We start from the raw sequence: 27,510 nt of genomic DNA on the forward strand, positions 1-27,510 counted from the left end.
GGCAGGGTTGGTCACCTTGCCCCGGCGGCCTTGCCACTCTGTCCCTGCTGGCATCGCCCCCGCAGACACCAGGGGAGGACGACCCAGGACTGCTGCCCCTGGAAAAGACAAGGAAGCACCCGAAGCTTCGGCACAGTTCAGCTTTTTAATGCAAGGGGAAAGTCTTCACTTTTCTTCCCACAGGTATGAACAAGCCACTGCAACTTCCACAGTGACTTCCTGGCGAGGACAGCGCCCATCCATCCTCACCTAATACTGTATGGAGTGATGGGCTAGTGAGAACAAGGACAGTTCCTGCAGACTCCAAGCAGCGCTGGGGGGAAGCTCCCTGAGACCCCCGCGGGAGAGCCTGGTGGGAAGCCCAGCTGTGTGGCGCCCGGTGCTCCACCTGCCTCGGTGCCATCATAGCCTGGACAGTGGCCGCTGGCCTGCGAATGCGCTGGGGCCCTGGAGGCTGGGCTCAATGGCCCCAGGCAGAGGAGGGGGAGGTGGCCTGAACTGGCCCAGGCCACTGGGCCGCAAGGCTCCGGTTTCTTATTGCTCAGCCTGGGGCCGGGGCGTTCTAAGGACATCCAAGTCAGCTGCCCTCCTTTGCTAAACAGAGGAGGAAGGAAGGTAGGAAATGAAGGGGGATTACAGAAGGGACTGGGTTTTCCCCTGGTCCCCGCTGTCTGGACACAAGAGCCTGGCCAGAACCATGGGCTTCCTCTTACCAGCACCAAGCTGTCATGAGGCCCCGCCAGCCCTCACCCACCACCCACCTCCCACTGTGGAGGGCACTTCCCAAAGCTCCAGTTAAGTGAGAGGGTGGGGCAGGAGCTGGGATGACCACCCTTCCTCAGCCAGGAAACGCAACGCTGGGGTCCAGGAAGGGGTTGCTCCCCGGGTACCCACATCTAATGCCCCCTGGACAGGACTGCCCTTGGCTGGAGGGTGGGAAGGGGAGACAAAAATCACAGCTTTTGAACAGTGGTTGGGAAGTTACTGGGAAATTTGGTCAAGTATGAAAGATGTCACTTTACAGAACAGAAACTAGCTTATGTATTTTTCTGGAAGATGGTTCTCCTACTCCCTGGACCCCTGAAAAAGGCTGCTGGGCCCTGCTTCTGTGACTGCTGAGCGGGGTGGTGCATGGGAGCCGGTGGGGCGTGGGAGGAAAGGGCAGGGCCCGCACACGGGGAGCCTGGGCCAGGGAGGGGAAGGCACAAGAACCCACTTCGCCCGAGAGCCCGGGGGAGGCAGAGCCGGGTGAGGAAGGAAGCCACGGCCCCGTGAAGCAACCTCAGCTCAGAAGCAAACGGAGGGTGCCCGGTGTTCCTGTCCATGCAGTCCCAGCCTAGCAGCTGCCAAAAGGGCGACCTGGCTCCCCTGCGGTCACAGTCGCTGCACTGTCCAGCTGCAGCCAGAGCAGAGCAAAGGCCGGTGGGGGGCAGAGGCTGTGCACATGTGGCTGTCACACAGAGGAGGCGGCGACAAAGAACGCTGCCTCTAACGTTATATATTAAAATATCCATAGTTCTTGTGCACAAAATTCCATCATCTCACCCCTGCCTCCCCCGCCAGGCCCAGGAACAGCCTTAAAATAAAGATGGTGGTTTTCCTTTTCGAGAGGCGAGGAAACATCCGCTCAGTCTTTATGGACCTTGAGAAATGGTGAGCCTTCCCCTCCCTCCGTCTCTGCCTCCCAGCCGGGCGTGCAGATGGCAGGTGCGGGGCCAGGTGCCATCACTCATGCCTGCGCTTGGAGGGCGGCACCAGGTGTGGGGGCAGGTCAGCGGGCAGCTCGTGGCCCTCCAGCTTGACCTTGATGAGGTGGTTGGCCAGCGCGAACTCCTCGTCGTCCAGCAGCCCGTCCTTGTCCACGTCAGCCAGCTTCCAGATCTTCCCTAGCACGGTGTTGGGGAGCTTGGACTTCACCATCTCCTTCTTGGCATTGGCGCCCGTGATCTTGCCGTTGACAGGGGACAGCGTGTAGAAGATCTCATCGTAGGTGGGCTTGTCCTTGCCCACCACCCACTCCACGTCATCGATGCCCTCGCCGGCCCCCTCGCCGTAGCCGTGCCCAAACGGCCCATTCATGGTGCCGTCAAAGGCGCCGCCCTTGACCACCTGAGAAGGCATCAGGGACTCCTCCTGCCGCACCATCACCATCAGCCGCGCAATGTCGTTGGCCAGCATGTCGTCCACCGTGTCCAGCAGCTTGGGCTTCAGGGCCTGGAACTTGCTGAAGTCCTGGGTCTGCAGGAGTTCCTGTGGGCAGGGGAGGAAAGACAAGGGCTGGGAAGGGTGGCCCCTTCCCAGATTCCAGGCCAGGTGGTTCCAGTGAGGGCTTCTCAAGCAGAAAGTGCTGCTCCCCCCGACTAGCAGGGGCGACTCGGCGAACCCCTCTGGCTCTTGGCTCTCTAACCTGTACACAGGAGGCAACTCCAGCTCTTTCCTTACAGGGCGGCAGCAAGGGATTAATGGACAGGGCACCAGAGCGGCTGGCATGGCCCTGCCCTCCCCCCACCATGCAGGGTGAGTCACCACATTCCCCTCTGCAGTGTCACCCCCTGGGTCAACTCTGAGTTGGGTGGGGTGCCGGTGATTAACCCAGCTGCTTCCGTTCAGGGAGGCCCTTCCCCATGGAGATGGGATTCCCTCCAAATCCAGTGCCCTCGGCCTTCCTCCTGCCCTGATGGCCACCAGCCTGCATGGGGCCTCGGGACAGCCATACCTGCATCTTGCGGAGGCTCGGGAAGTCCCCAGGGGAGATCTGGTGCTCGCGCTCAATCTTCTGGTAGATCTCTCCCAGGTTGTTCACCAGCTCTTTCTTTTTGCTCTCTTTACCAAAGACATTGGGCATCTCCTTCTTGAGGGAGCTGATGATGTAGGCGTGAACCTGTGAGGACAGGGGGTGGCCATCAGGCGCTGTCTTGGTCCAGGCTGCCCCCGAGAGCAGAGCCTCCAAGGACACTCCAAGGATACTCCAAGGTGCTCGCTCAGGAACAGGGAAGCGGGAGGGATGGGTCAAGCTTAAGGCTGCTGCCACCGCTGGCTCCCACAGGCCTAGGAGCAGACACAATCTGGCAAGAGCCACAGCTGTTCACTGCCGTGGGGCAGAGGACAGGACAGGAAAACGCACTTGAAACAGAAGACAACAGCCTTGGCCTTGCATGGATCATTGTGATGATCCAGGAACAGTAAAACCAAGTCTGTCAACCCAAAGGAGGCCATTTGTTGTGCACCGCTGGGCACATCACATACCCTCCATTCAACCCTCACCGCAGCCCTGCGGGGTGGGATTCCCCCAACCCTGGCCCTAAGTAAGGCTGGGAAGCGCTGCCTGGGGCACTTGGCTTCCATGTGGAGGAGCTGGGATTGGAACCCAGGGCTGCTGAAGGTGCCTCACAGCCCATGTTCTTTCTGTTTCTCTGCAAGCCCCCTTCCCCCGAGTTGGGAGCAGGCTTCCTGCAGGGCCCACCAACCTGCATGTCCAAATCCCTGCCGAGTGCTGATGGAGCCCACAGAACTCCAGTGGGCCCGTGCCACACTCCACTCCATCATCACAGCTCAGATGACGAAGGATTCAAAACATCCCACAAAGGCTTCTCCTGGCAGCTGCCAGCTTTATCCAAGCGTCAATACCTTGCTTAGACGTGCCAGTTCAGGGCGGTACCCCCTTCATTTCCCCGCAGCAAGCTGGGAACCTGGCACCCCTCGAGAGCAGCCCAGCCCTCAGATCCCTCGGCCTTGCCAAGTTGTGTCCAGCCACGGAGGGCTGCGGCCAGCCAGCCTCGCTGCCCTTCTCCCCGGCTCCAGCCCATCCACCACCCCACTCAGCCTAAGCCTTTCTGCCCTGGGCGGGGGCCTGGTTGAAAACTGCCTGAGGGAGACAGCCCCGTGCCATGTGGGTCTAGATCTAGGGTCTCCCAGGGACACTGTGGCAGGCAGATCCCAGGCCGGTGGGAGTCACCACAGAAAGCACCATTCACTCCAGGAAAAGGAAGTGGCAGGTGTGAGGCAACACTGGAGGCCACAGAGTTTTCCAGGCGTGGTGACTCAGTGTGCCTAGGGCCTGGCGGTCACACACGGTCTCACAGACAAACAGGCAGGGGCTCATGCCCGCCCCTTGTCCTGTCTGTCCTCAAAGGTGGCTGAGCAGGGGAGTTTTCTCTGCCTTGCAAGGAGAGGGCCTCAGTCAGGGCCACACCCATACCAATCAGCTCAGGACGTCCTTTGTCCTTTGACGCCGGGGTCACTCACCTGGGTTTTTGCATGGGTTCCTCTCTCAAAGCTGACTCCACTCACAGGGAAGCTCCAGAAGGGAGATCTCTAGAAAAACATCCAGCCAGCTGGGCACGGTGGCTCACGCCTGTAATCCCAGCACTTTGGGAGGCCAAGGCAGGCGGATCACCTAAAGTCAGGAGTTTGAGACCAGCCTGACCAACATGGTGAAACCCCATCTCTACTAAAATATAAAAATTAGCCGGGCGTGGTGGTGGGTGCCTGTAATCCCAGCTACTCAGGAGGCTGAGGCAGGAGAATGGCTTAAGCCTGGGAAGTGGAGGTTGCAGTGAGCCGAGATCATGCCACTGCACTCCAGCCTGGGCGACAGAGTGAGGCTCTGTCTCCAAAAAATCAAAAAATAACATAATAAAATTAAAAATAAGAAAACCACGCAGCCCTGTGTCCTCCAGAGCAGGCGTCTGGCCCATGCCCGTGCACACAGCTCACGGAGGTTCAGGCCGGAATGAGAATTCCTCATCTGCAGGTGAGGTGGGGCCCAGGGCACTTGCGACACAAGGGGAGGACAGTGGTGGCAAAGGATGATGGGTCAGTTCTCACTGCTCAGGCCGGGTGGCACCCACATGCCCTCTGACTGTCTGGCCTCGAGACAGAGTGGGTACGAGGGCCACTGTGCTCCACGCCTGCAGAGTCTCCATGCCTCTGAGCAGGCAGGGGCATGGGCTCCCCAGGAAGTGCCCATCCTCAGTCCTCAGCTATACTCTGGAGATCGGGGGACTGTGACCCTGGCCACAGGCACAGCTGCCACTGAAGCCTTAATGCCCACACAAGGTCTGCCCTGGTACCCCCTGCATGCCACGAGGTGGAGGCAAGCACCCTGCTCTCTGTGCTGTCTTACTGAAGAACTGGGGACGTATCACCAAAGGGCCTGGCTCGGCAGGCAGGACAGTTCCCCAGCCACGCTCTGGCCTGGCCTAGAGATGGGAGCTACAGCAAGGGCCTTTCTTTTAATTTTTTAATTTTTTTTTAATTTTTAAATTAAATAGAGACAGGGTCTCACTAGATTGCTCAGGCTGGTCTCTAACTCCTGGCCTTAAGGGATCCTCCTGCTTTGGCCTCCCAAAGTGCTGGGATTACATGTGTGAGCCACCATGCCTGGCCAGAGCCTATTTTTTTTCTTTTTTTTTTTTTTTTTGAGACAGTCTTGCTCTGCCACCCAGGCTGAAGGGCAGTGGCACTATCTTGGCTCACTGCAACCTCTGCCTCCTGGGTTCAAGTGATTCTCCTGTCTCAGCCTCCCAAGTAGCTGAGATTACAGGCGTGCGCCACCATGCCCGGCTAATTTTTGTATTTTTTTAGTACAGATGGGGTTTCACCATGTTGGCCAGGCTGGTCTCGAACTCCTGACCTCAGGTCATCCACCTACCCACCTTGGCCTCCCAAAGTGCTGGGATTACAGGTGTGAGCCACCATGCCTGGCTGGAGCCTATTTCTTAAACAGCCGAACCCTGTACTAAGAGCCCGAAAGAATAGCTAGGTGCCCTGCTAAGATACAAGTGTGGGCTTGGTCACTTTTCAGCTGTTCAGACGATCTGTGTCAAACACTCCTGTCCACGGGGCCAACCCCAACCACAGCCGGGACTGTCACTCTTGGTGACTCGTCTAGGCTGGCTCACAATAGGGTGTTATCCAAAGTCAGACACCCTAAGGGCATGTGTTTGTCATTCTGTGTTGGAAGGGCCCGCCGGTGGCATTAACCTTTGATTCCTGGCCCCAGCCACGCTGGCTCTCACTCAAGTACTTGGTCAGCCACTGAGATTCCAAACCCTTCCGCCATTCAGAGGCTGCTGATAGGTGCCACCGGGCCTGGGCTGCCAGGAGACGTAAGGATGGTCTGCGAGGTCTGCTGGACTGACACCGCCTCAGCGTGACCTTGGCTTCCGTGCCCAGTGCTTCCCAGTCTGTAGGCTGGCACCTCGTCTCCTCACGAGCTGCTTCCTATCGCAGCTTAAGCTTCAGCTCCTGCCAGGCCTCCCCCAGCCCTTCTACTCCACTGGGACAGCCCCTAGCGCCAGCTCCCGCAGCAGCCTGTGCTCACTCCAAGACGACACAAACAACTGATGTTTAGTTTTTGTTTGTGTGCTCTGCTTTCCCCATGAAGGCTGAGGAGTGGATGGGCTGTGTGTCACTCCCCACCATGTCCCTGGCGTCCAGCACTGTGCTGAGTGCACTTCAGGCCCAGTAAACCCCAGAGGGGTAATCCCGTGGGAGGCTGAGGTGGGCTGATCACCTGAGGTCAGGAGTTTGAGACCAGCCTGGCCAACATGGTGAAACCCTGCCTCTACTAAAAATACAAAAATTAGCTGGGCATAGTGGTGTGTGCCTGTGATCCCAGCTACTCGGGAGGCTGAGGTAGGAGAATCATTCGAACCTGGGAGGTGCAGGTTGCTATGAGCTGAGATCATGCCACCGCACTCCAGCTTGGGCAACAGAGCCAGACTCCACCTCAAAAACAAAAACAAAAAACCCTAGAGGGAAGCCAACAAGCCTCAGAGCTCTATCCCCCAACACCCCATTTCTGAGGCTGCCTCCTTTGCTTCAGCGGTAACTTCCTGTGTGCTGTTTCTGTGTTGTAAGCATAGTCAAACCCTTCTTGAAAGTAGATGGGGCATAAACCACACACAGAACAGGTTTAGAGGGAGGCCGGGTGGAGAATCTTAGTTAAGAGCAGGCTGCACGCGGGTGCTGACCAAAGACTGGTTTCTGCAGAGGGAAACAGCGCAGCGCAGGTCCGCCTGTGCAGTGAGCTGGGATGGGTCTCGGGCAATCCCGGGGCCCTGAGTGCCTATCTCAGAGCCCCACGGCCCTGCCTGGCAATAGGCTGCTCCCCTCACCCTGGGGTCTACCTTGGCCAGCCGTGCCCGCTTGATCAGGTCATTGAGCTTCCTGAGGGCGGCGTTTCGGGGCAGAGACTGGATGTCCTTGAAGAGGTCCTGCTCCTCAGCCTCAAAGAGCTTGCGGTTGTCAGGGATGAGGAGCGGGTGGGACCAGAAGGAGCCGATGTAGACCCTGACCACCTCGGGGGTGTTGATGATCTTGCCCAGGGACCACATGAGGGCCCCGTACACCCGCATCAGCTGCTGTGTCTCAATCTGGTCTGCCTTGTTTAGCACCACGCGGATCTTGTCCTCATGGTTCTTCAGGGCCTTGATCACTTCTGAGAACTCATCGGAGATGTCCAGCTTGTGAGCGTCGAAGAGCAGGATGATGCGGTCCACACGCTCGGCGAACCACTCCAGGACTGCTGCAAAGTCATAGCCTGCGGGGAAGAGAAGGGAGAGCTCAGGGGTGCCAAGGGACCTGCTGCTCTGATGGCTCTCATCTCCAACCTGGCCTGGTATTTCTCAGCTAGAGATAGTTTTTAAAATTCCTACAGGCCGGGTGCAGTGGCTTACGCCTGTAATCCCAACACTTTGGGAGGCCAAGGTGGGAGGATCACAAGGTCATGAGTTTGAGACCAGCCTGGCCAACATAGTGAAACCCTGTCTCCACTAAAAATACATAAATTAGCCATGCCTGGTGGTTCGAGCCTGTAGTCCTAGCCTACTTGGGAGGCTGAGGCAGGAAAATCACTTGAACCCAGGAGGAGGAGGTTGTGGTGAGCTGAGATCGCACCACTGCACTCCAGCCTGTGCAACAGAGCAAGACTCCGTCTCTAAATAAAATAAAATAAAAGTCCTAGAAGCGGCCAGGCACAGTGGCTCAAGCCTGTAATCCCAGCATTTTGGGAGGCTGAGGTGGGTAGATCACCTGAGGCCAGGAGTTCGAGACCAGCCTGACCAACATGGTGAAGCCCCATCTCTACTGAGAATACAAAAATTAGCCAGGCGTGGTGGTGGGCACCTGTAATCCCAGCTACTTGGGGGGCTGAGAGAGGAGAATCGCTTGAACCCAGGAGTGCAGTGAGCCAAGACCATGCCACTGCACTCCAGCCTGGGCAAGAAGAGAGAAACTGTCACACACAAAAAAAGAAAAGAAAAAGAAAAGAAAAAAGAAAAGGCCAGGCACAGTGGCTCACACCTGTAATCCCAACACTTTGGAAGCCAAGGTGGGTGGATCACAAGGTCAGGAGTTCAAGACCAGCCTGGCCAACATAGTGAAATCCCATCTCTACTAAAAATATAAAAATTAGCCTGGCGTGGTGGTAGGCACCTGTAATCCCAGTTACTCGAGAGGCTGAGGCGGGAGAATTGCTTGAACCTGGGCGGCAGAGGCTGCAGTGAGCTGAGATCACGCCACTGCACTCCAGCCTGGGCGACAGTGTGAGACTCCATCTCCAAAAAAAAAAAAAAAAAAAAAGCTGGGCGTGGTGGCGCATGCCTGTAGTCCTAGCTACTCAGGAGGCTGAGGCAGGAGAATTGCTGAACCTGGGAGGCAGAGGTTGCAGTGAGCCGAGATCACGCCACCGCACTCCAGCCTGTGTGACAGAGCGAGACTCTGTCTCAAAAAAAAAAAAAAAAAAATTCCTAGAAGGTGCTCATCTAGACAGTACAGCACCCTGAGGGCAGGATTATCTCCCCTATTCCTGCCCCCACCATAACACTCCCAACCCATGTAGCACTTGGCATAAACAGGTGCTAATGCAAAAGTCGTCCCATAGTGCAAGCTCTTAGGTGGGTCAGACGAGGGCGAGAGTGAGGAGACCCAGCACTGTGCTCAGCACAGCATAGATGGTAGAACATAGACTCCAGTGTTGCCACCTGCCAGCTGTGTGCCCTGGGAAGGCAGTGACAAGAGGTGCCTGCAACAGTAACTGCAGCTGCTCCTTGTTCAGTGCTGATGTGCCAGGCTCCCCATTTTGCAGGAATCTCACTTATTTTCTGCAACAAGGGTTGGCAAACTACAGCTCAGGAATCAAACCTGGCCCACCACCTGTTTGTATAAATAAAGTTTTATTGAAACACAGCCATGCTCATTTGTATTATCCATGGCTTCTTTTGTCTAACACAGCAGAGTTCAGTCGTTGTGATAGAAACTGCAAAGCTGTGAAAGGTCTGCAAAGCTGGAAGTATTAACTATCCGACCCTTACAGAAAAAGTTTGCTGACCTCTGCTCTACAAGAAGCCCAGGAAGTGCTACAAACCACTTCCCCTTCCTAGGTCTTAAATACTTCTCCAAAACAAAGTGGTTGGACTGGATAGACTCCAGCTTTAGGCTCTATATTCTTTTTTTAAAAAAATTATATTCTTTTTTTTAGAGACAGGGTCTTGCTCTGTCACCCAGGCTGGAGTGCAGTGGCACAATCTTGGCTCACTGAACCTTGAACTCCTGGGCTCAAGCCATCCCCCCACCTTAGACTCCTGAGTAGCTGGGACTACAGGCATGTGCCACCATGTCTGATTAATTTTTAAATTTTTATTTTTGTAGGTATGTTCAGCACTATGTCTATGCTGAACTCCTGGGCTCTAAGAGATCCTCCTGACTTGGCCTCCCAAAGTGTTGGGATGACAGGCCTGAGCCACTGTGTCTGGATTCTAAACTCTATTCTATATTGCTTCCCACCAACCCATTACGGCCCAATTAAGGCCCGCCAATTAAAGCAAACTCTGTCGCCTGTGGCAGAGACTGCTAACTGAAATTCCTCCTAAAGGAAGGAACTAGAAATAACTATCTAGTTTCAGCTGGATTCATGGCCTCCCAGCTTGAGATTGCATTTCCCAGCTTCCTTCAGCAGAAATGAACAAGGAAAGGAGCATGAGCCCTTTGTTGTTTTCTCCCTCCTGAGGACTGGGACACTGATGTGATGGGAGGAGCTGGAGGAAGCACCTTGGGTTCAGAGATGAAAGCTGCATGTTCAGAATGGCCTTGGACTGTTGTTTTTCACATAAACTATCGGCTATCTGACTTAAGCCAATGATTTTTGGGTCTCTGTAACAGTGGTTTAATTTAAATCCTACATGACAACTAGGCCTCTTCAAAATATTTCCACTTTAGCCTGGGCAACACAGCAAAATCCCGACTCTGCAAAGGTGGTACCGGCCTGTAGTCCCAGCTGCTTGGGAGGCGAAGACAGGAGGATAACCTGAGCCCAGGAGGTTGAGGCTGCAGTGAGCTGTGATCATGCCACTACATTCCAGCCTGGGTGACAGAGTGACACCCTGTCTCAAAAACAAAACAAAACAAAACAAAACAAATCCTCACCTCTTCCTCTGCCCCTAGAGTAAAACCTCTGTCCTTCCCGGTCTAGGAAGAGTAAGGAGTGACAGGCGGGCCATGTGGAAACAAAGGCCCGGAGTCCTTGGGGAGCTTGAGCCCCACCCCCGAGGGGCCACGTCCTCTCTGCCTGATTCTGGGCAAGCCTCCACCTCCCTGGCTCAGTCTGCCCACAGGTCCCAGGCCACCCAAATGTAGGCCGGCCCTCTTCAGAAGCACGAAGTACTTCCCAGAGAGCAGTCAGGCTCTGGAAGTAAGTGGGAGAAGCCACTCCTGCACACAACAGTCTGACAGTCGCCCAGCTTGGACCCAAACCCGTCCTCACCCCACTGCCCACTCCTGGCATCCCCGTGAAAAACACTCACCACCCTCTCGCCAAGCTGGGGATGGACACGGGCACTCTCTAGACTGAGCGGGATAGAAAAACAGCAGTGAGGTGGGAGCTCCAAGGGAAAAGCAGCAGCTGGACGGGGTCGCCCACGGCGATGGGAGGGCAGCCCTGCTGTACCCCAGCGGGAGCTGCTGCTGACTCCACCACCGCACGGGCTCCCCCTTGGTGGCATCCGCTGCTCCCACCCTGCAAAGCCCTCCAGGGCGAAAGCAGGTCCACAGCCCAGGCTCCCGAGAGGCTGCCTCCATGCACAAGCACGCCAAGATAAACGGCACCACCGGGTGTGCAGAGCCAAGCTCGTTCATGGGATAAACACTCCCACCGCCCGCCCCGGCCCCAGGCCCAAGCGTGCTTGGCGCCATCTGTGAGCCCAAAGCCGCAGGGGCGCGGAGCCCATCCCCACACCTGGTGCTCCCAGAAGGAACTCAGGCCACTAAGATGGCTCTGCACTTCACTCCCGCCCCCTGCCACTGACTCTGTGACCTGAAGTTCTTTTCTTAAACTTCTCAGTTACTTTGTCCATCTGTGAAATTTAAATACCAATTCCTCGGCCGGCGCTATTCCTCGGCCGGCGCTCGGCGCTGCAGGGAGGAGGGCATGTGGGAGCACTGGGCCTCCAGCCCAGGACCCGGCAGGGACAGCCTTCTCCGCAGGCCGGGGCCGGGGAAGCCAGGGCTCTGTGGGAACAAGGGGACAGCGGCCTGGGACCCATCATCGGTCAAGGACTTTCATCCTTGAGCAAAGTCACCAAAACGTAAGGAAAATCCCAAATCCACAGCTTCAGCCACACAGCCTCCGCAGCCTCTCCACAGGTGATGTGCGACCATTCCCTGCCCCAGCCCAACAGGAAATAAGGCTCTCGGACCAGAAGCAGCCCTGAGGGCCAAGCTTCTCAACAGGGCAGGAGTGCAGGGAAGCCGGGGTCCTGGCCTCCAGCCTGGGCAGGGAGGCCCGGTCAGCCTTCCAGAGGCTTAGGCGGATGGTCGGAGACAGCAGAACTGCCAGGTTCCCTGTGCCCAGAAGGTGTGGAAGGGCATCGCGCCAGGGCACCTCATGCCACCACAGGCTCCTGCTTCCAAAGTACGAGGCCCCGGGCACCCGGACTCCCTGCAGCTGGCTCCGAGCTCCACAGGAGGGGATGCCCAAAGGGTGAAGTCTCAGCAGAAAACCAGAAAGAGAGGCCAAGGGCAACATGAGGGAAGCAGGGGCAGGGAGAGGCCGCCTCTGCCCCTGGAGCCACCAGGCCACACTAGCTGAGCCTGCAGGGCCTGCCTGGGGCCCGCAGCCCACAGCCTTTTATGGCCAGCTCTGGGAACGCAGGTCAGTACTGAAAAGGCGATGACTCAAGGACTGAGGCTCCTCGCTCAGCAAAAAGGGGGCCCAACTTCTCCCCTCGACAAATCATTTGTCTTCAGCCCGCCACAAGCTGAAACTAGAATTCACACAGCTGGGGAGGCTGTGATGCCAAAACTGAGTTCTTGGGAATAAGGGCGCCCTGACGGGGTGTGCTCAGCCCATGTTAGCTTTGGCCTGGGAGTCAGGACGGCGCCTGGGGAGCTGAGGTCACCCTCCCAAACTCCACCCAGCAAGGCCCCACTCCCGCCTCCCCCTGGATGGCTGGGGGACCCTGGGGAAAGAGAGAAAAAAGAGGAGAAGGAAGAGTGAGCACTCCAAAACTCCCTGCCCCAGGTCAAGGAGCCCAGCCCCACCTGCCCCGAAACCCAGTTACTGGCCATCATCTCAAGTTGGACTCAACAGAGGTAAGTCCATTTTTTTGCAGGTGAATAACATTTCCTGTTTATTACAGAAAATGTGCTTTTGCTGTGAGGGAAACACAGTGACCGGCCAGCCACACCCACAGGTGACAAAAAAGGGCCACAGCACTCAGGCCTGTGCCACGCAGGCATGTGACCAGGTAACTGCAAGCCCCACCAGGCCCTCCGGTGCTCCTTAGCCCACCAGGCCCTCACTGCCCTCAAAGCACCTCACTCAGTCTTAAAGACGCCGGGTTTCAAGAGGTGCCAAAGGCTACCCCGCACAGCAGGAGCACCGAGCCACTCTCTGGATCAGAGCTGGACGGCTGGTGACAAGTACAGAACAGGGCTTGCCAGCACCCCTGGCACTGCCCAAGGCAACAAGCCTTCAGGCTTTGGAACCCACCAAGGGAGGGGCCTTGCTGTTAGCTTGACTAGCTCAGGCCCCAGTGGGAGTGACAGAACTGACACCTAGCAAAAGGACACAGAAAACATGGCCCAAGCTGGTGGGCTGGAGAGAAAGGCCTGCCTGCAGAGGGAGTGGTTTTAGTGAGTAAAAGCCAGAGCCCCCTCTGATAAGGGATCATGAGCCACCAGGAAGCTCTGGCTCAGAAAATCCTGGGACCTGGAAGACAGGATGCTAAGTGATGAAATAAGCCTGTCACCTTTTCCAAAGATGACACACACGTAGCCAACAAGCATATGAAAAAATACTCATCACTAATCATTAGAGAAATGCAAATCAAACCACAATGAGACACCATCTCATAACAGTCAGAATGACTATTATTAAAACGTCTAAAAGCAACAGATGCTGGTGAGGTTGTAGAGAGAAGGGAACATTTATACGCTGCTGGCAGGAATGTAAACCAGTTCCACCACTGTGGAAAGCAGCTTGGCAATTTCTGAAAGAACTTAAAACAGAACTACCATTCGACTCAGCAATCGCATTACTAGGCATAAACCCTAAAGAACAGAAATCATTCTGCCATAAGGACACATGCACACATGTCCATTGTAGCACTATTCATGATAGCGAAGATGGAATCCACCAAAATACTCATCAACAGTAGACTGGATAAAGAAAACATGGTACGTATACCACATAGAATACTACGCAGCCATAAAAAGGAACAAGATCATGACCTTTGCAGCAACACGGATGGAGCTGGAGACCATTATCCTCGGCAAACTAACGCTGGAACAGAAAACCAAATACCGCATGTTCTCACTTACCCGTGGGCGCGAAACATCAAGTACACATTGCAACAAAGAAGAGAACAATAGACACCAGGGCCTACTTGAGGGTGGAATGGGTGAGGACAGAAAAACTGCCTAGCAGGCTGGGCATGGTGGCGCACGCTTGTAATTGCAGCACTTTGGGAGGCTGAGGCAGGAGGACTGCTTGAGCCCAGCCTGGGCAACATAGCGAGACCCCCTCTCTACAAAAATTTAAAAAATTTGGGTGTGGTGGCACGCATCTGTACTCCCAGCTACTTGGGACGCTGATGTAAGAGGATTGTTTGGGCCTGGGAGGTTGAGGCTACAATGAGCTGTGATTATGCCACTGCACTCCAAGCCTGGGTGACAGAGTGAGACCTTGTCTCCAAAAAAAAAAAAAAGAAAAGAAAACTACCTATCAGATACTATGCTTATTACCTGGGTGATGAAATAATCTGTACACCAAACCCCACCACACTCCATTTAACTGTATAACAAATCTGTACATGTACCCCTGAACCTAAAATGAAAGTTTTTTTAAAACATCCTGTCACAAAAGGATACGGCACTGTAGGATTCCACTCACAGGAGATACCAGGAGAAATCAAGTGCACAGAAAAGGAATATAGAATGGGGAGTGCAGGGGCTGCGGGGAGCAGGGAGGGGAGCTGGTGTGGAGCAGGAAGAGTTTCCCTTTGGGAACTGAAGAACTCTCGAGCTGGATGGTGGTGACAGCTGAACAATGAAGAACGTGTTAAATGTCAGTGAAATGCATACCTACAAATAGTTAAAATCTACTTTTCTGGGGTGCATGACCAAAAAATGTGGTTAAAATGAGGCTGGGTGTAGTGGGTCACACCTGTAATCCCAGTGCTTTGGGAGGCCAAGGCAGGCTGATCACCTGAGGTCAGGAGTTCAAGACCAGCCTGACCAACATGGTGAAACCCCGTCTCTACTAAAAATACAAAAATTAGGCAGGTGTGGTGCTGTGCGCCTGTAATCCCAGCTACCCAAGAGGCTGAGGCAGGAGAACCGCTGGAACTCAGGAGGCAGAGGCTGCAGTGAGCCGAGATTGTACCTCTACACTCCGGCCCGGGCAACAGAGCAAGACTTTGTCTCGGGAGAAAAAAAAAATGCTGGGCGCGGTGGCTCATGCCAGCAATCCCAGCACTTTGGGAGGCCAAGGTGGGCGAATTACCTAAAGTCAGGAGTTCGAGACCAGCCTGGTCAACATGGTGAAACCCCGTCTCTACTAAAACTACAAAACTTAGCCGGGCATGGTGGCGCACACCTGTAATCCCAGCTACTTGGGAGGCTGAGGCAGGAGAATCACTTGAACCTGGCAGGCGGAGGTTGCAGTGAGCCAAGATCACGCCATTGCACTCCAGCCTGGGCAACAAGAGTGAAACTCCATCTCCCCCCGAAAAAAAAAGATTAAAATGGGAAATATTATATGTTAGGTGTACTTTATCACAATTTCTAAAAAGTGAAAACGAGAAGTCCTGGGGGTGTGGGACGAAAGAACAGAGCGGCTCCAGGCAACCAGGCTGAGCCAGGCGTGGCACCTCAGGGTAGCGCGCACGCAGGTGCCTCTCATGGCGACCCACATCCCGCCCAGCCTCCTCCCGGCCACTGTGGCTCTGGGGTCCTCTCTCCAGGCGCTGGCCTCAGAGGATCTGCCTTTCTGACAACAGCCGGACCATGTTTCCCGCCAGGGCAGAAGGGGAAAAGGGAGGTTCTCAGGCCTCCCTGCCCTACCCCGGCAGCCTCCAAAACACAGGTAGTTCCAGCCGCAGGGGGAAAAGCTGCTTTATACATTCCAAAGATTTCTAGAACATGAAACAATAGAGGGTTTGTCTTCAATCAACTTTTGTTTCCTGTCATTCAAGCTGCGTGGGCTTCAGTATTTCTCGCCCTAGCTCTCCATCACACAGGTTTCCAACGCGCGCTGGGCCCAGAAAAACAAAACAGAGATCCAGGAACTAAGAGGAATCCGTACCCGAGGCCTCGTTCCTGGGCTTGCTCAGGCTGACGCTGCTCGGGAAGGGTTTTCCAGGGGAGCACAGAGGCGCCTCCATTCCTCAGCTTTACCTGAGAGCAACAGCAGCACACACCCACACAAAGCATGAACTTGACTCAAAACTGCCCCAGGTGGAACAACCCAGGCGCCCCTGACAGGTGAACGGATGACAACTGATGGTGCATCCCTATGATGGGACAAGGACCCCCAACAAAGAGGAGCGGGCCACGGGTGCTCTCAAACACATGGATGCAGCTCACAAGCATCCTGCTAAGTGAAGGTGGAAGCAAAAGGCTTCATCCTGTATGATTCCATTTAGGTACATTCCGGAAAAGGCAAAGGTCAGTGGGCTGCCTGGGACCAGGAGTGACTATAAGGGGCATGGGAACTTTCGGACAATGGGAATGCTCTGTGTCATGGTGGTGGCCGTCCAGGAATGCTTTGTACAGCCGGGCACCTGAGAAGGGTGGACTTCACTATACACAACGTAGACCCCAGCAAATCAGACAAGAGCAGAAAAGAGGGGCGGGAGGAGGCAGAGGAGCTCTGGAATCAGGCCCACATTTCCATCCTGAACCTTTTACTCAACAACCAGCTGTATGACCCAGCAGGCCTCTGCTCTCAGAACCTCGGTTCCCAGCTTCTCAATCTGTAACATGAAGACAGTAGGTTTCCAGCTCGGAGGGCCGCGGGAGGATGGAGTGAGCCTGGCACACTGCAAGCAGGAGTAAATGTTTGCTCTTATTTACTCGCAGGATTTGTATTTTGGGCTTAAGAAGCTCAGATTCTGATGGGTGTGTAGGCAAGGACTTCAAACGCATGAAGAATGCCTCATCCCCCAAATATAAACGGAATGTTTGCAGGCGCTTGGCCAGCTGCTCCCCAGCCCACCGCCAGTGCGCAGCCTGGGGAACAGGTGCCGAGCGCAGGCAGCGCCTGGTACGCCTCCTCTGCGGCAGAGCCTGCACGCCCCCAGCAGAGGCTGAGGCCAAAAGCTGTCTTGGCATCCTGGCCTGCTGGGCCACAGAGGGAGGCCACAGTCAGGTGGGACGACCAGGGGGTTTCGGAAGGCCTGGAGCTGGGAGCAAAGGAGGGCCTGGAACCCAATGGGAAACCCCGGCTGAGTCAGCGCTGCCCTGATACTCCCCAGGATGTTACTCAGATCATAGTCTGGAAAGCCCTGGGCTTTTCAATCTGTTGACTATGAACCAGCTGACACTTGAACACTTAATTGTACACCAGGCACTAAGGCAAGAGCTTAACATGTAAATTCCAGTAATCTACAATAACCGGAGCAGCTGTGCTGTTTCCTGATGGACTGATGCAGTTCTCAGGGACTATGGCAACTCCCTACAGCCACCCAGCTCCCCAAGTACTGATGTGGGACTTGAACTTCTGATCTACCCGTGCTGTGGATGCTGAATCCAAGAAGGACACAGCACCTGGCCTGGCTCACGGCCTTTGGGCTGCCCCTGGGAGCATTTGATGGTCTTCGGAGCACCCTGGTGAAACCCTGGCCTGGGGGGGCTGCTGGCAGCGGCATCTCCACCTCAGGAGGTGTCGGCAGCAAGTGGGGGCGGCCCACGGTGCAGGCCTGCCTCTGGGCCAGAGGGCTCAGGACACACAGGTTGGAGTGTGGGCAGGGAGGCCCCATCCAACGACTAAGGATCAGGACAGCTCCCAGGATTAGAGGGAGCCTGCAGACCACCAGAGGGCAAACGAGAGCCCAGGCCACCAGGCTCCCTGGATAGCCCAAGGGGTCATTTATGGCTGGAGACAGGGAACAGGGAAGACAATACCAGCACTGCTGTTCAAAGCCCCAGACCTCAGGTCCATTTCAGGACTGGAGTCTAACCTTGGGCGGGAGAGAAACAGAGGGTGGCCTCTGTGTGTCTCAGGAGGGCTGAGAAGACCTCCACAGTAATGACCCAACCAGGGCAAAGATCTGTCTGACCCAAGCTCTCGGCACTCCTGGACCCGCAGCTTTCATGCCAAGGTGCCCATCTCAGCTCTGCCACAGCAGGAGCACAGCCCCTGCCTGGGTCCAAATCCTAGCGCCGACACTTGCTGGCCTCGCTGTCATCTTAGGCCAATTACTTAACTTTCCTAAGCCCTGCTTCCTCCTCTGAAAGGCAGGAGCTTCCTCCTAGATGCAGCAGCTATGATAACTCAGTGGAGCTCACTGACGTGGCAGTGGCCAGCAGAAAGTCAGATACAAAGCTGGCCAGGTCTCCGATCTGCTACTGCAAGTTGAAGCAACACTACCCTGCCGATACAGCTTTCATGGGGAGATTGAGGCACAAAAACTCCCGCTTTGTTCACAGTTGCCTAGTGACCACGATGGGGAACGAACTGGCCGGGCTGCCCACAGAGGCCCCGCCAGGGGATGACTCGGCATCCAGGCACTGCCGGGACCACGCAATTGGTCGGCAGCCCCTGGAGCCAAGGGCACCACCCCTGCCAGGCCCAGCTGCCCTTTGTGCCCTTATCAGTCACACAGGCAGCACTCAAGAATGAACGCAGCCCCCAGAGGCCACCTTTCTCTGCTGACACAGGAGAATAGTATCTTTAAAGTCACTCAGTTTAGCACACAGGCAAAGGCAGCCCGAGAGACCCCAACCCGGCCCCCTTCTCGTCCCTGAGGCAGTCGTCAGGGATCCCTGACAGAGCCCGGCTGCATCCTGACCGCTTTGGGCCTGCACCAGCCCACCTTATCTTTCCAGACCGTGTTTCCTGCACACATTAGGACCATGGGGAAAGGGGAAAAAGAGTCAGGAGAGGCCAGGAGGGGCCAGACGGGGTGGGAAATGGAAGTAAATGAAATCAGCAACCCCAATGTCCATCCATGGCCTCCACAAGGACATGTTTCCAGGGAACGGGATGGCAGGACAGGGGAGGCGTGTCACGCCGGGGCCCATGTGCGTGCTCTGCCGGCCCTATCTTTCTGAAAGGGAAACACCTGCCTTCCACGCCACCAGCAAAGGCAGTAGTAGGCAGCCAGCCCTGCCGGGAACGCACTGCTTGACTCCGACTTCCTCTGCTGGACAGGTCACACGGGCCTTTCCATGACTGATGGGCGTGGCCTCCGGAAACAGAAATCCACTCCTCCTGTGTCCACCTAGTGGGGCTCATCCTGGAGTTTACACCTAGCACCTCCAAGAGGTACTGAGCGATGCTTTCTCCTGACAATACAACACCATCATTCAAACCCTAACCAGGTAACTTTCAGTAAGACACATCTAAACCAAGGCCGCCAGGGCTATGGAGGAAAAGAAATGGTCTAATAAAATCGGTTTGATCTTCTGCTACTTCACAGCAGGAAACCCCTCCTCCAATCAGAGTGATGTACTTCTCTTTCAGCCACCAGCTCCTTCCTGCCCATGATGGCTAGAGATGACCTTCTGTGGATATAGGGGAGCCTGGCCTCTCAGGGATGCAGAGGGGCCACACTTTGCGCCTGGAGGGGACAGGGAGGCCACACAGGCAGAACAGGTCAGCACACTGACAGCAGCCTTGTGTCCTGCTGGCTTGCTCCTCCAACCTGTCATCTGCACAAGCAACTCCAAGGCGGGGACCACAAGGCAACACCTACGTCCACCCCTTGCTCCCAATCAAAATGCCATGTTGTGTCTGCAGATCCACTGATATGGAGCATACACTTTGGTGCTTGTCCCAGAGACAGCCAGTGTAGACACCTCTGCCTGCCTCTTTCCTACCAGGGAAAGGAAGCAGAGGAAGTAAGCAGTGGGGAGAGAGTGTCTCAGAGGGCAAGGGTCAAGGCAAGCAACACAAGACATACAACCCCAGCCGAGCACAATGACCCGCACCGGTGGGCCCAGTTACTCGGGAGACTAAGGTAGAAGGATCGCTTGAGCCCAAAAGTTCAAGGCTGTGATGATGCTTTGAGAGGCTGAAGCAGGCAGATCACCTGAGGTCAGGAGTTCAAGACCAGCCAGCCCAACATGGTGAAATCCCGTCTCTACTAAAAATATAAAAATTAGCCGGGCATGTGTGGCGCACACCTGTAATCCCAGCTACTTGGGAGGCTAAGGCAGGAGGATCGCTTGAACCAGGGAGTAGGAGGTTGCAGTGAACCGAGATCACACAATTGCACTCCAGTCTGGGCGACACAGTGAGACTCTGTCTCAAAAAAAAAAAACAAAAACAAAAACAAAAAAAAAGTAACTTATTCAGATTTTCTGACCTTGCTTTGGCAAACGACAGGGTTTTTGCTTATCAGGTATTTACTAAAACTAGGTTGGAACAATAATAGCAGTAAGAAATAAAAATACTAGCCCTCGCCTTATTTTTTTTCTTTTAGAAAGGGTCTCCAAATCTACTCCCTTGGACTCCTAGGAGCGTCACTATCACCAGGGGTGGGACAATCTAACAGCTTAACTGGCAGCTATGAAACCAGATGAGGGGCAATGATTTCAGTACGCTCTGATGCGATCCCACACGGGCAAGGCCCGCAAGGCTGGAAGGAAAGAGAAGCAAGGTTTCTCAGCTCCAAGAACAGAGTCCCCACGCCCTCAGAGCCCCAGCAGAGAGATACGTGCACCCCAAATCCTAGCTGCCAGCTTTGACTGCAAGGCTCACGCACCACAGGCCAGTCCAGAGGGTAAGGGACACCGGAAAGATCTGCAAGTTAATCATCAACAAACTTGCTCCCTTGTCCTCAACCCCTCTTTGAGTTTGATCTTATTTCATTTTCACATTTGGAGCTGTAGACTCCACTCCACCTGCCAGGTACCAGCCTACCCTCAAGCTCCTCCCAGAAAGCATCAGGCCCCAAAGTGCCCCACCCTTCTGCGAAAAAGGGGCAGTGACAGATGGGAGGACCCAGTTCAGACTCATCCTGAAACAAATCTTCAAAAGAGCTTGGCAGAATCTAGGCAGGAGTTTACACAATTGGAATGGGCATGGCACACTACTGCACAGCATGAAGGCCTCAGCCAGGGAGGCTGCTATCAACCTCTAAACAAATATAAGCAAACTTCCACCAGCCCCTAACTGTTCCATGAATTTCTACCAGCTTCTCCTTTTGCTTGGCTCTCTCTCAGTCCTGCTGGACTCGTGAGGAATGTATATGGCTTTGGGGGGGCAAAGGTTTTTAAACACAGACTAAGGCTAATAAGCTCTGGGGACCAGGGGCTTGTTCACAGTCAGCAATACTTCCTGCACCCTCACAGCATGGCCCAAGGCCATTCTGATCCTGTTGTTTCCAGCATGCCCCAAGGGTTCAAAAGCATGACAGCCACACAAGATTGGCTGCAGTCTCACCATGGTTGCTCCCATCGCCTGGGCCTAGGGAGCCAAGGAAGAAAGCAGCTCCCGCCCTTTCAGTGCACAGAGCACTGTGGAGATGGGAAGCTGATGTAAAATGGGTTCTTACTCGGACACATGTTTTGTTTTTTTTTTTTTTTTGAGATGGAGTCTCGCTCTGTCACCCAGGCTGGAGTGTAGTCGCACAATCTCGACTCACTGCAAGCTCTGCCTCCCAGGTTCACACCATTCTCCTGCTTCAGACTCCTGAGTAGCTGGGACTACAGGTGCCCGCCACCACACCCGGCTAATTTTTTCTATTTTTTAGTAGAGATGGGGTTTCACCATGTTAGCTAGGATGGTCTCAATCTCCTGACCTCATGATCTGCCCGCCACTGCACTCCCAAAGCGCTGGGAGTACAGGCAGTGAGCCACTACACCCGTCTCAAAAAAAAAAAAAAAGAAAGCCTGAGACTGGAAGAAATCTTGAGGGCAGCTGGGCGCGGTGGCTCACACCTGTAATCCCAGCACTTTGGGAGGCCAAGGTGGGCAGATCACGAGGTCAGGAGTTTGAGACCAGCCTGGCCAATATAGTGAAACCCCATCTCTACTAAAAATACGAAAATTAGCCAGGCGTGGTGGCAGGCACCTGTAGTCCCAGCTACTCGAGAGGCTGAGGCAGGAGAATGGCTTGAACCTGGGAGGCGGAGGTTGTAGAGAGCCGAGATCGCGCCACTGCACTCTAGCCTGGGTGACAGAGTAAGACTCCGTCTCAGAAAAAAAAAAAAAAAAAAATGGAGAAATCTCAAAGGCAGCATCTGAACCAGGTTGCAGATCTTAGAGAGAAGGATCTGTGACAAAGCCAGCGGCCGAGCTGCAGTCAGAGCTGTTTACCTCTGCTGATCCGCTGCTTCTCTCCAGACAGGATTCCGGGCGTGTCGATGATGCTGATGCTGTCCAGGACAGGGTTGGGCAGCTGAGCACACATGAACCTACACGAGAGCAAGAGCCAGAAGAGAGGCATCAAGACACAGTCATTGCTGCTCCGGACACAACAAAGGGCTCTCTGTACTCCTTCGCTCCATCTGTGGCTTCCTCTCCTGAAGCGGGGAACTGACAGGTGGTTTTCTATTGTCTTAGTTTCCAGGGGTGGCCGGCAAATTGTACAGACTTTCTCAACCAGGAATGCAACCAGCAGGCTCAAACTGACCCACATCGGCACTTCCTCACATTTACTTTTCCCCTAGAGTTTGAGAGATCAACTTTCAAGCTGCTGACTTGCTAGTGAAAACTATGCAAGCCTAGGTCACCATTCAATTCAGAGGGGAGACAGAAGGTCACACTGGGACCTTGAAATCCCATCTTTCCACCACTTGGCTAAATGTCCACATTGAAGAGAGCTGGCCCCTTCCTACTACTGCTACGGCCAGCCCTGCCCTTTCAACCAGCCGCTCGGGTGAGGGAATTGAAATGGACGGCGGGCAAAAGCTGGGGACCACACAGGCTGGTAGACGGTGGGACGGAGAAGCACAGACACCCTATTCTCTGAAAGTCGGAGCAGGCTCAGGAAGAACAAGGCCATGGAGAGGCTGGCGACTCGTGGGCCAGGGCTTAGCGACACACATCTGAGTTTCGCACTAAGCTTGTAACAGCCCAGAAAGGCAAGCGCAGTCCCAGTTGAGAGCAGGGATCCCTCACTGGACACAGAAAAAGCTCCTTTAAAAACTTCTCTGAAAGGCCAGGCGTGGTGGCTCACGCCTATAATCCTAGTACATTGGGAGGCCAAGGTGGGCGGATCACTTGAGGTCAGGAGTTCAAGACCAGCCCGGCCAACATGGTGAAACCCCATCTCTACCCAAAATAAAAAAATTAGCTGGGCATGGTGGCACATGCCTGTAATCCCAGCTACTCAGGATGCTGAGGCAGGAGAATTGCTTGAACCCAGGAGGTGGAGGTTGCAGTGAGCCGAGACTATGTGCCACTGCACTCCAGCCTGGGCAACAGAGCGAGACTCTGTCTCAAAAAACAAACAAAAAACTTCTCTGAAAAATGTAGTGAGAGCAAAGAAAAGACTGACCTATTATCTGTAGGACACAGACTTGAAGCTGCCTTTCCAACAGAGGGGAGGACTCCCAGCCGATCAGCTTCTCCCTTTGGCCCCATCCCCCAGCAACCAGGGGCCCGCAGGCAGAGGGCAGCTGGCCAGGGCAAGGGGTGCTCTGTAAAGCAGTGGAGCAAGACCAGCTGACCCACAGGGCGAGCAAAACGTGGGCCTCACTCTCCCAGTGCCAGCAGCAATGCATGCAGGTCAGGCCTGGCCTTCCTGCTGGGGACAGGAGGCGCTGGAGAGATTATTACAGAATAGAAGGATGGGAAGCCAAGTCACATACGTAAAAATGCCTCATAAATGAGCCCAGAAAGCAAGTTAATATCTACAGGACCCAGAAACCAGCTGCTCTGCAGAGTCCAGGGTATATGGCAGAAAACAAGAAAGGCAGCAAGCAGCAAAGATGCCTCTGATTCCATTTCACCAAGGACACACAGGTGGCAGTCCCAGTTATGCAATGAGTTTTCGCAAGACACTCTTAGGACACCCTGACTGCACCTTGCCTTGGTCTGCTCCAGCTGATTTTATTCTTAGAGCAGCCACATATGGGAAAAAGGTCGGAAAGTCAAGTTCACGACTCAATGAGTCTCTTTAAGACTCAGCCGGGAGAGGCTGTATCAGCCAGAGAAAAGCCCCCTTTGTTGCACCCTCCTCGCCGGGCACGCTCCCCACACTACACATCCTGACACAGCTCGGGGCCTCAGCGCGGGCTGACAGGGCCCTTTCAGCAAGGCCATCAGTGATCAGGGATCCTCTGGAGATGAGGTGGCAGCAAGAAGGAAATAAACGTGTGCCACCTCTCAGATCCTGTGGCACCAAAGTCATCAAAGCACCAGTCTCGGACAAAGCAATCCTGAATTGCTCTTTTTCAGGTAGAAGCAGCAGAAGGCAGTAACTGGCTGCGCAAAAACCAGGCAGTCAGTGCTGGCTGACCCAAGGGGTGACTTCCTCAAATCAGCTGGACCCTCTGAGCCTCGGTTTCCTGAACCAGTGAGGTGGAAGCTGCGGAGATGATGTCTAAGATCCTTCCAGCTCTGAAACTCTAGGCTTCCAAATTCAGAAAACTGGTCCTGTGCCATGTTTCTCCTTTCAAAAAAGGTGTGCCCTCACAAGGAAAGTGAAGAGCTCGGGACAGCAGAGGCAGCGGGGGCAGTGACCCTTCCCACGGTTTCCCAAAGTTTTGCATGGAAGCAGAGACCTAACACTTGGACTTTCTGGCACAGCCGCCAAACTTTTCACAGGGTCGAATGGCTCCCACCAGCTAATGGTTTCAGCTAATCACTTCTCTACCAGTGCGCAAAGCACAAATCTTGAAACGAGGTAAGGTCAGAGCAAGAGGACCCCGCCTCTTCAGGGCCCCTAGCCCAAAGGGCTGCACTCAACCTGACCTTGATAGACAAACATCAACGTCCACAAAACAGCAGGGCGGTCTGAAATGACTGGAAGTGGCAACAGACCCTGCTGAAGGTCAGTTCTGTGCATGGAGTAGGCCTGGCCACTGGCTTGGCTCTAGGGCAAGCTGCCCTGCACGGCTAGATGGCATCTGGAAAGGAATGTGACCACGCAGGGCGGCGACCTGGAAGGCAGGATTCAAAGATTCCTTCAGAGGCTCTTCCCTGGTGCAGAATTTGAAAGGCATGTGGAGTCCGTGAATGTGGGTGGCAGGGAGGGCAGGGTCTGTGAAGTACTTTGGTAGGTAGTCCTTTGGTATGAAGTACTTTGGTATGCCTGGGGGTTGGGACCGGGATGTCTCAAGTTTCTTTGGAGAAAAGTGAGCCTGGCCATTGCACTCCTTGAGGGGCGGGGGCACTGTGTTTCACTCACAGCACTGAGAGAGGCAGAGTCCTGGAGATCACTCTCCTCGTGTACAGAGGCCACTTCACTGGGAAAGTGAGGTCCAAGCGGGTGCAGGAACCTCAGATTCTGTCTCTCAGTGCACAGAAGGGCTTAGGGCCAGAATCTCATTGCAGGGCTCCCACTGCCACCACCTCATCCTGCTTCCTGAAATCCCTCAAGGCAACACTGACCTCTTGAGAGCTGCCTTTGGGAGAAGTGTTCAAACCTCAACTGTCCCCTGCCCCCAAGGGGCTGCCCCAAAGTCAGCAAGCCACAGTAGATCCTCCTCCTCCCTCCTACACAAAACCACCCTCCCAGGGGAGGCAGAGCAGACCCACCCCGCACCAGAAAAGGGAATGACTAAAAGTTTCATTGTGTTTTGCTATTGACACTTAAGGAGACAGGGAGGGGAGGGTTGATTTCCATGAATTAGGTGCATCCAGTCTGCGGGAAGGAGGTGGAGACCAAGAAAAGGAGCTCAGGAATGGCTCAGCTTCCCACCGCGGCCCTGGTTCTGAGGGGAGTGGGGCTGGGATCTGCAGGAGGGCTCGGTGGTTAACCTGGAAGATTCTGGGGACAACAGAAGCTGGGGGAGCCGGCAACGCCCACTCTTAGAAAACCGGCGGGTTTTCTCTGGGAAGCGGCAGGGCCCTTGGACCAGGGAGTGATCACTGAGGGTCTCACTGGGGCCTCGGAGACAAAGGACGGCGGAGCGACAGCCACGGGAGGGTCAGGCTCCCAGTGCGGTGTGTGCCCCGGCCGCGCCCCCCGCCCCCTGGAGTGATGGGTGGGTACCTGTTGAGGAAAGCGTTGCCGAAGGCGTTGAGCTTGCGGAAGGGGCGCCGCGGGTCCACCACGAGCGCGTTGCCCGGCACCACGCCCTCAGTGGGGCCGTGCATGACCGCGATGAAGGAGTCGGTGGTGGGCTCGGGCCCGATGCGCATCCCCGGGAAGTCCTGCTCGATCAGGTGCCGGATGAAGGTGGTCTTGCCGGTGCTGTACTGCCCCACGAGGAGCACCATGGGCTTGTTGTCGAAGTCAGCGTCCTCCAGCGCGGGCGAGTGGAACTCGTGGAAGCGGTAGTGCTCCTCCAGGGGCAGCAGCTTCTGCGCGTACAGCTGCCGCAGCCCCTCAGCCACCGTCTGGAAGAGCTCCGGCTCCTTCTTGCGGCGGGCATCCTTGCTGACCCAGCTGAACATACTGCCGGACACGGGGCTGGCTGCTGCGGGGCAGAGCGGCGGCTGAGAGCGGGGCGAGGGCGCGGAGCCGAGGCGCGGCCGGCCACGGCAGGGGACGAGAAGCGACCCACACTGCGCAGGCGCACAGCCCAGCCAGCCGAAGCGCCCTCTGCCGAATGGAGCGCGCTCCTCGCGGAGCGGTCTTTATAGGGTCAGTCCCTGAGGGGCGGCTCGCGCCGCCGCGGCGGGGGCAGGGCGCAGTTGGGAGAGGTAGGGAGGAGCCCCTCCCGGCCCCGCCCCTTAGACTTGTGCCACGTCTTCCCCTCCCCCACCTCCCATTGGCTGATTCCAAATCTCGCGAGGCTGTGGTCCGGGTGCCGTGGCAACCGTACCTGTTTCGCCCCGCCCCTCGTGGGGAGGCTCGCGAAAGTGCTGCGGTTAGGCAGGCGAGGAGCAGGCGTCAGGCGGCGACGGTCCGTGGGCCTGCGCGCCTTCCGGCACCGTGGACCCCCCACACCCCCGCGGGATGGCTCCACGAGACACCCAGTGCCCAGTGCCTTGGTTCCCTGACTACGCGCCGCGCCCGTCGTTCCCCACGTGCCGTCCTCCCGCTGGCTCAGAATCCCCGGAATCATCGGAGTACCCCCGGGCCGCGGCACCTACTCCTCTCTGCCCAGCTTCCCAGACACACACTGTCTTTGTCCCCTCATCTTTTATCTGCTTTGGGAGAGGGAGAGGCAGGAAAGTGGTAGCAGAGCAAGCTGAGGGAGTAGAGAATCCGGGGCGGGGCGGTAACTGGGGGAATAAAAATGGGCAAGGAGAAGCGGGCACACGGGCAAACTGACGGGCAGCGAGAGGCCTGACCTCCCCTCAGGCCGAAGGGGTGGGAGTGGGAGAGGGACGCAAGCGGGGGAGGACATGGGTGACACCGGACGCGCGCGGGAGAACAGAAGGCTTCCCCACAGAGGTTACAGCTGGGGCAGGGCAGGAGGACATGAGGAAGTTGAGGCCCTCTGGTCACTTGCGTTTTGGGAAGTGAAATTGAAAATTCCCTATGCGGGGAAGTGGGGAAGTGTGGGTGCAACAATGAAATCTTGTGGGAACTTAGGGGGAAATTTTAAAACCCAAATACTTCCGCTTTCCTCTCGGGGTCACCATCATTTACCATCTTTTACTGGGACCTATGCCTACCTCCCCTTACCAGTTCCTGGCTGTTCCATGGGGCTCACTCCCCCGCCATCCTCCCCGGCCACACACAGACCCCTTTGGCTGTCCAGGCTGGTGAGAATTTTCAGTGG

General features: G+C 55.5%; 1 protein-coding gene across 7 annotated transcripts; it reads right to left on the bottom strand.

Moving 5' to 3' along the window:
* Positions 1-126: 126 nt before the first annotated feature.
* Positions 127-27,510, bottom strand: EHD1 (EH domain containing 1). 7 transcript variants are annotated; one of them, XM_009185697.4, is made up of 7 exons: positions 27,414-27,510; positions 25,830-26,256; positions 21,986-22,083; positions 7,134-7,546; positions 4,246-4,314; positions 2,717-2,881; positions 127-2,250 (listed from the first exon to the last, which is right to left on the bottom strand). In XM_009185697.4, the coding sequence occupies exons 1-7, from the start codon at positions 27,430-27,432 to the stop codon at positions 1,726-1,728; spliced, it is 1,716 nt and encodes a 571-aa protein (XP_009183961.1). In that variant the 5' UTR covers positions 27,433-27,510; the 3' UTR covers positions 127-1,725.

Source organism: Papio anubis, chromosome 12 (assembly GCF_008728515.1).
Source record: "Papio anubis isolate 15944 chromosome 12, Panubis1.0, whole genome shotgun sequence".
Lineage (NCBI taxonomy): Eukaryota > Metazoa > Chordata > Mammalia > Primates > Cercopithecidae > Papio > Papio anubis.

Excerpts from the sequence above, each read along its gene's own strand:
- EHD1 (XM_009185697.4), bottom strand. Across the intron at positions 7,547-21,985 it reads GAAGCAGCGGATCAGCAGAG|GCTATGACTTTGCAGCAGTC; the intron begins GTAAACAGCTCT and ends TCTTCCCCGCAG. Across the intron at positions 2,251-2,716 it reads CGAGCCTCCGCAAGATGCAG|GAACTCCTGCAGACCCAGGA; the intron begins GTATGGCTGTCC and ends CCCTGCCCACAG.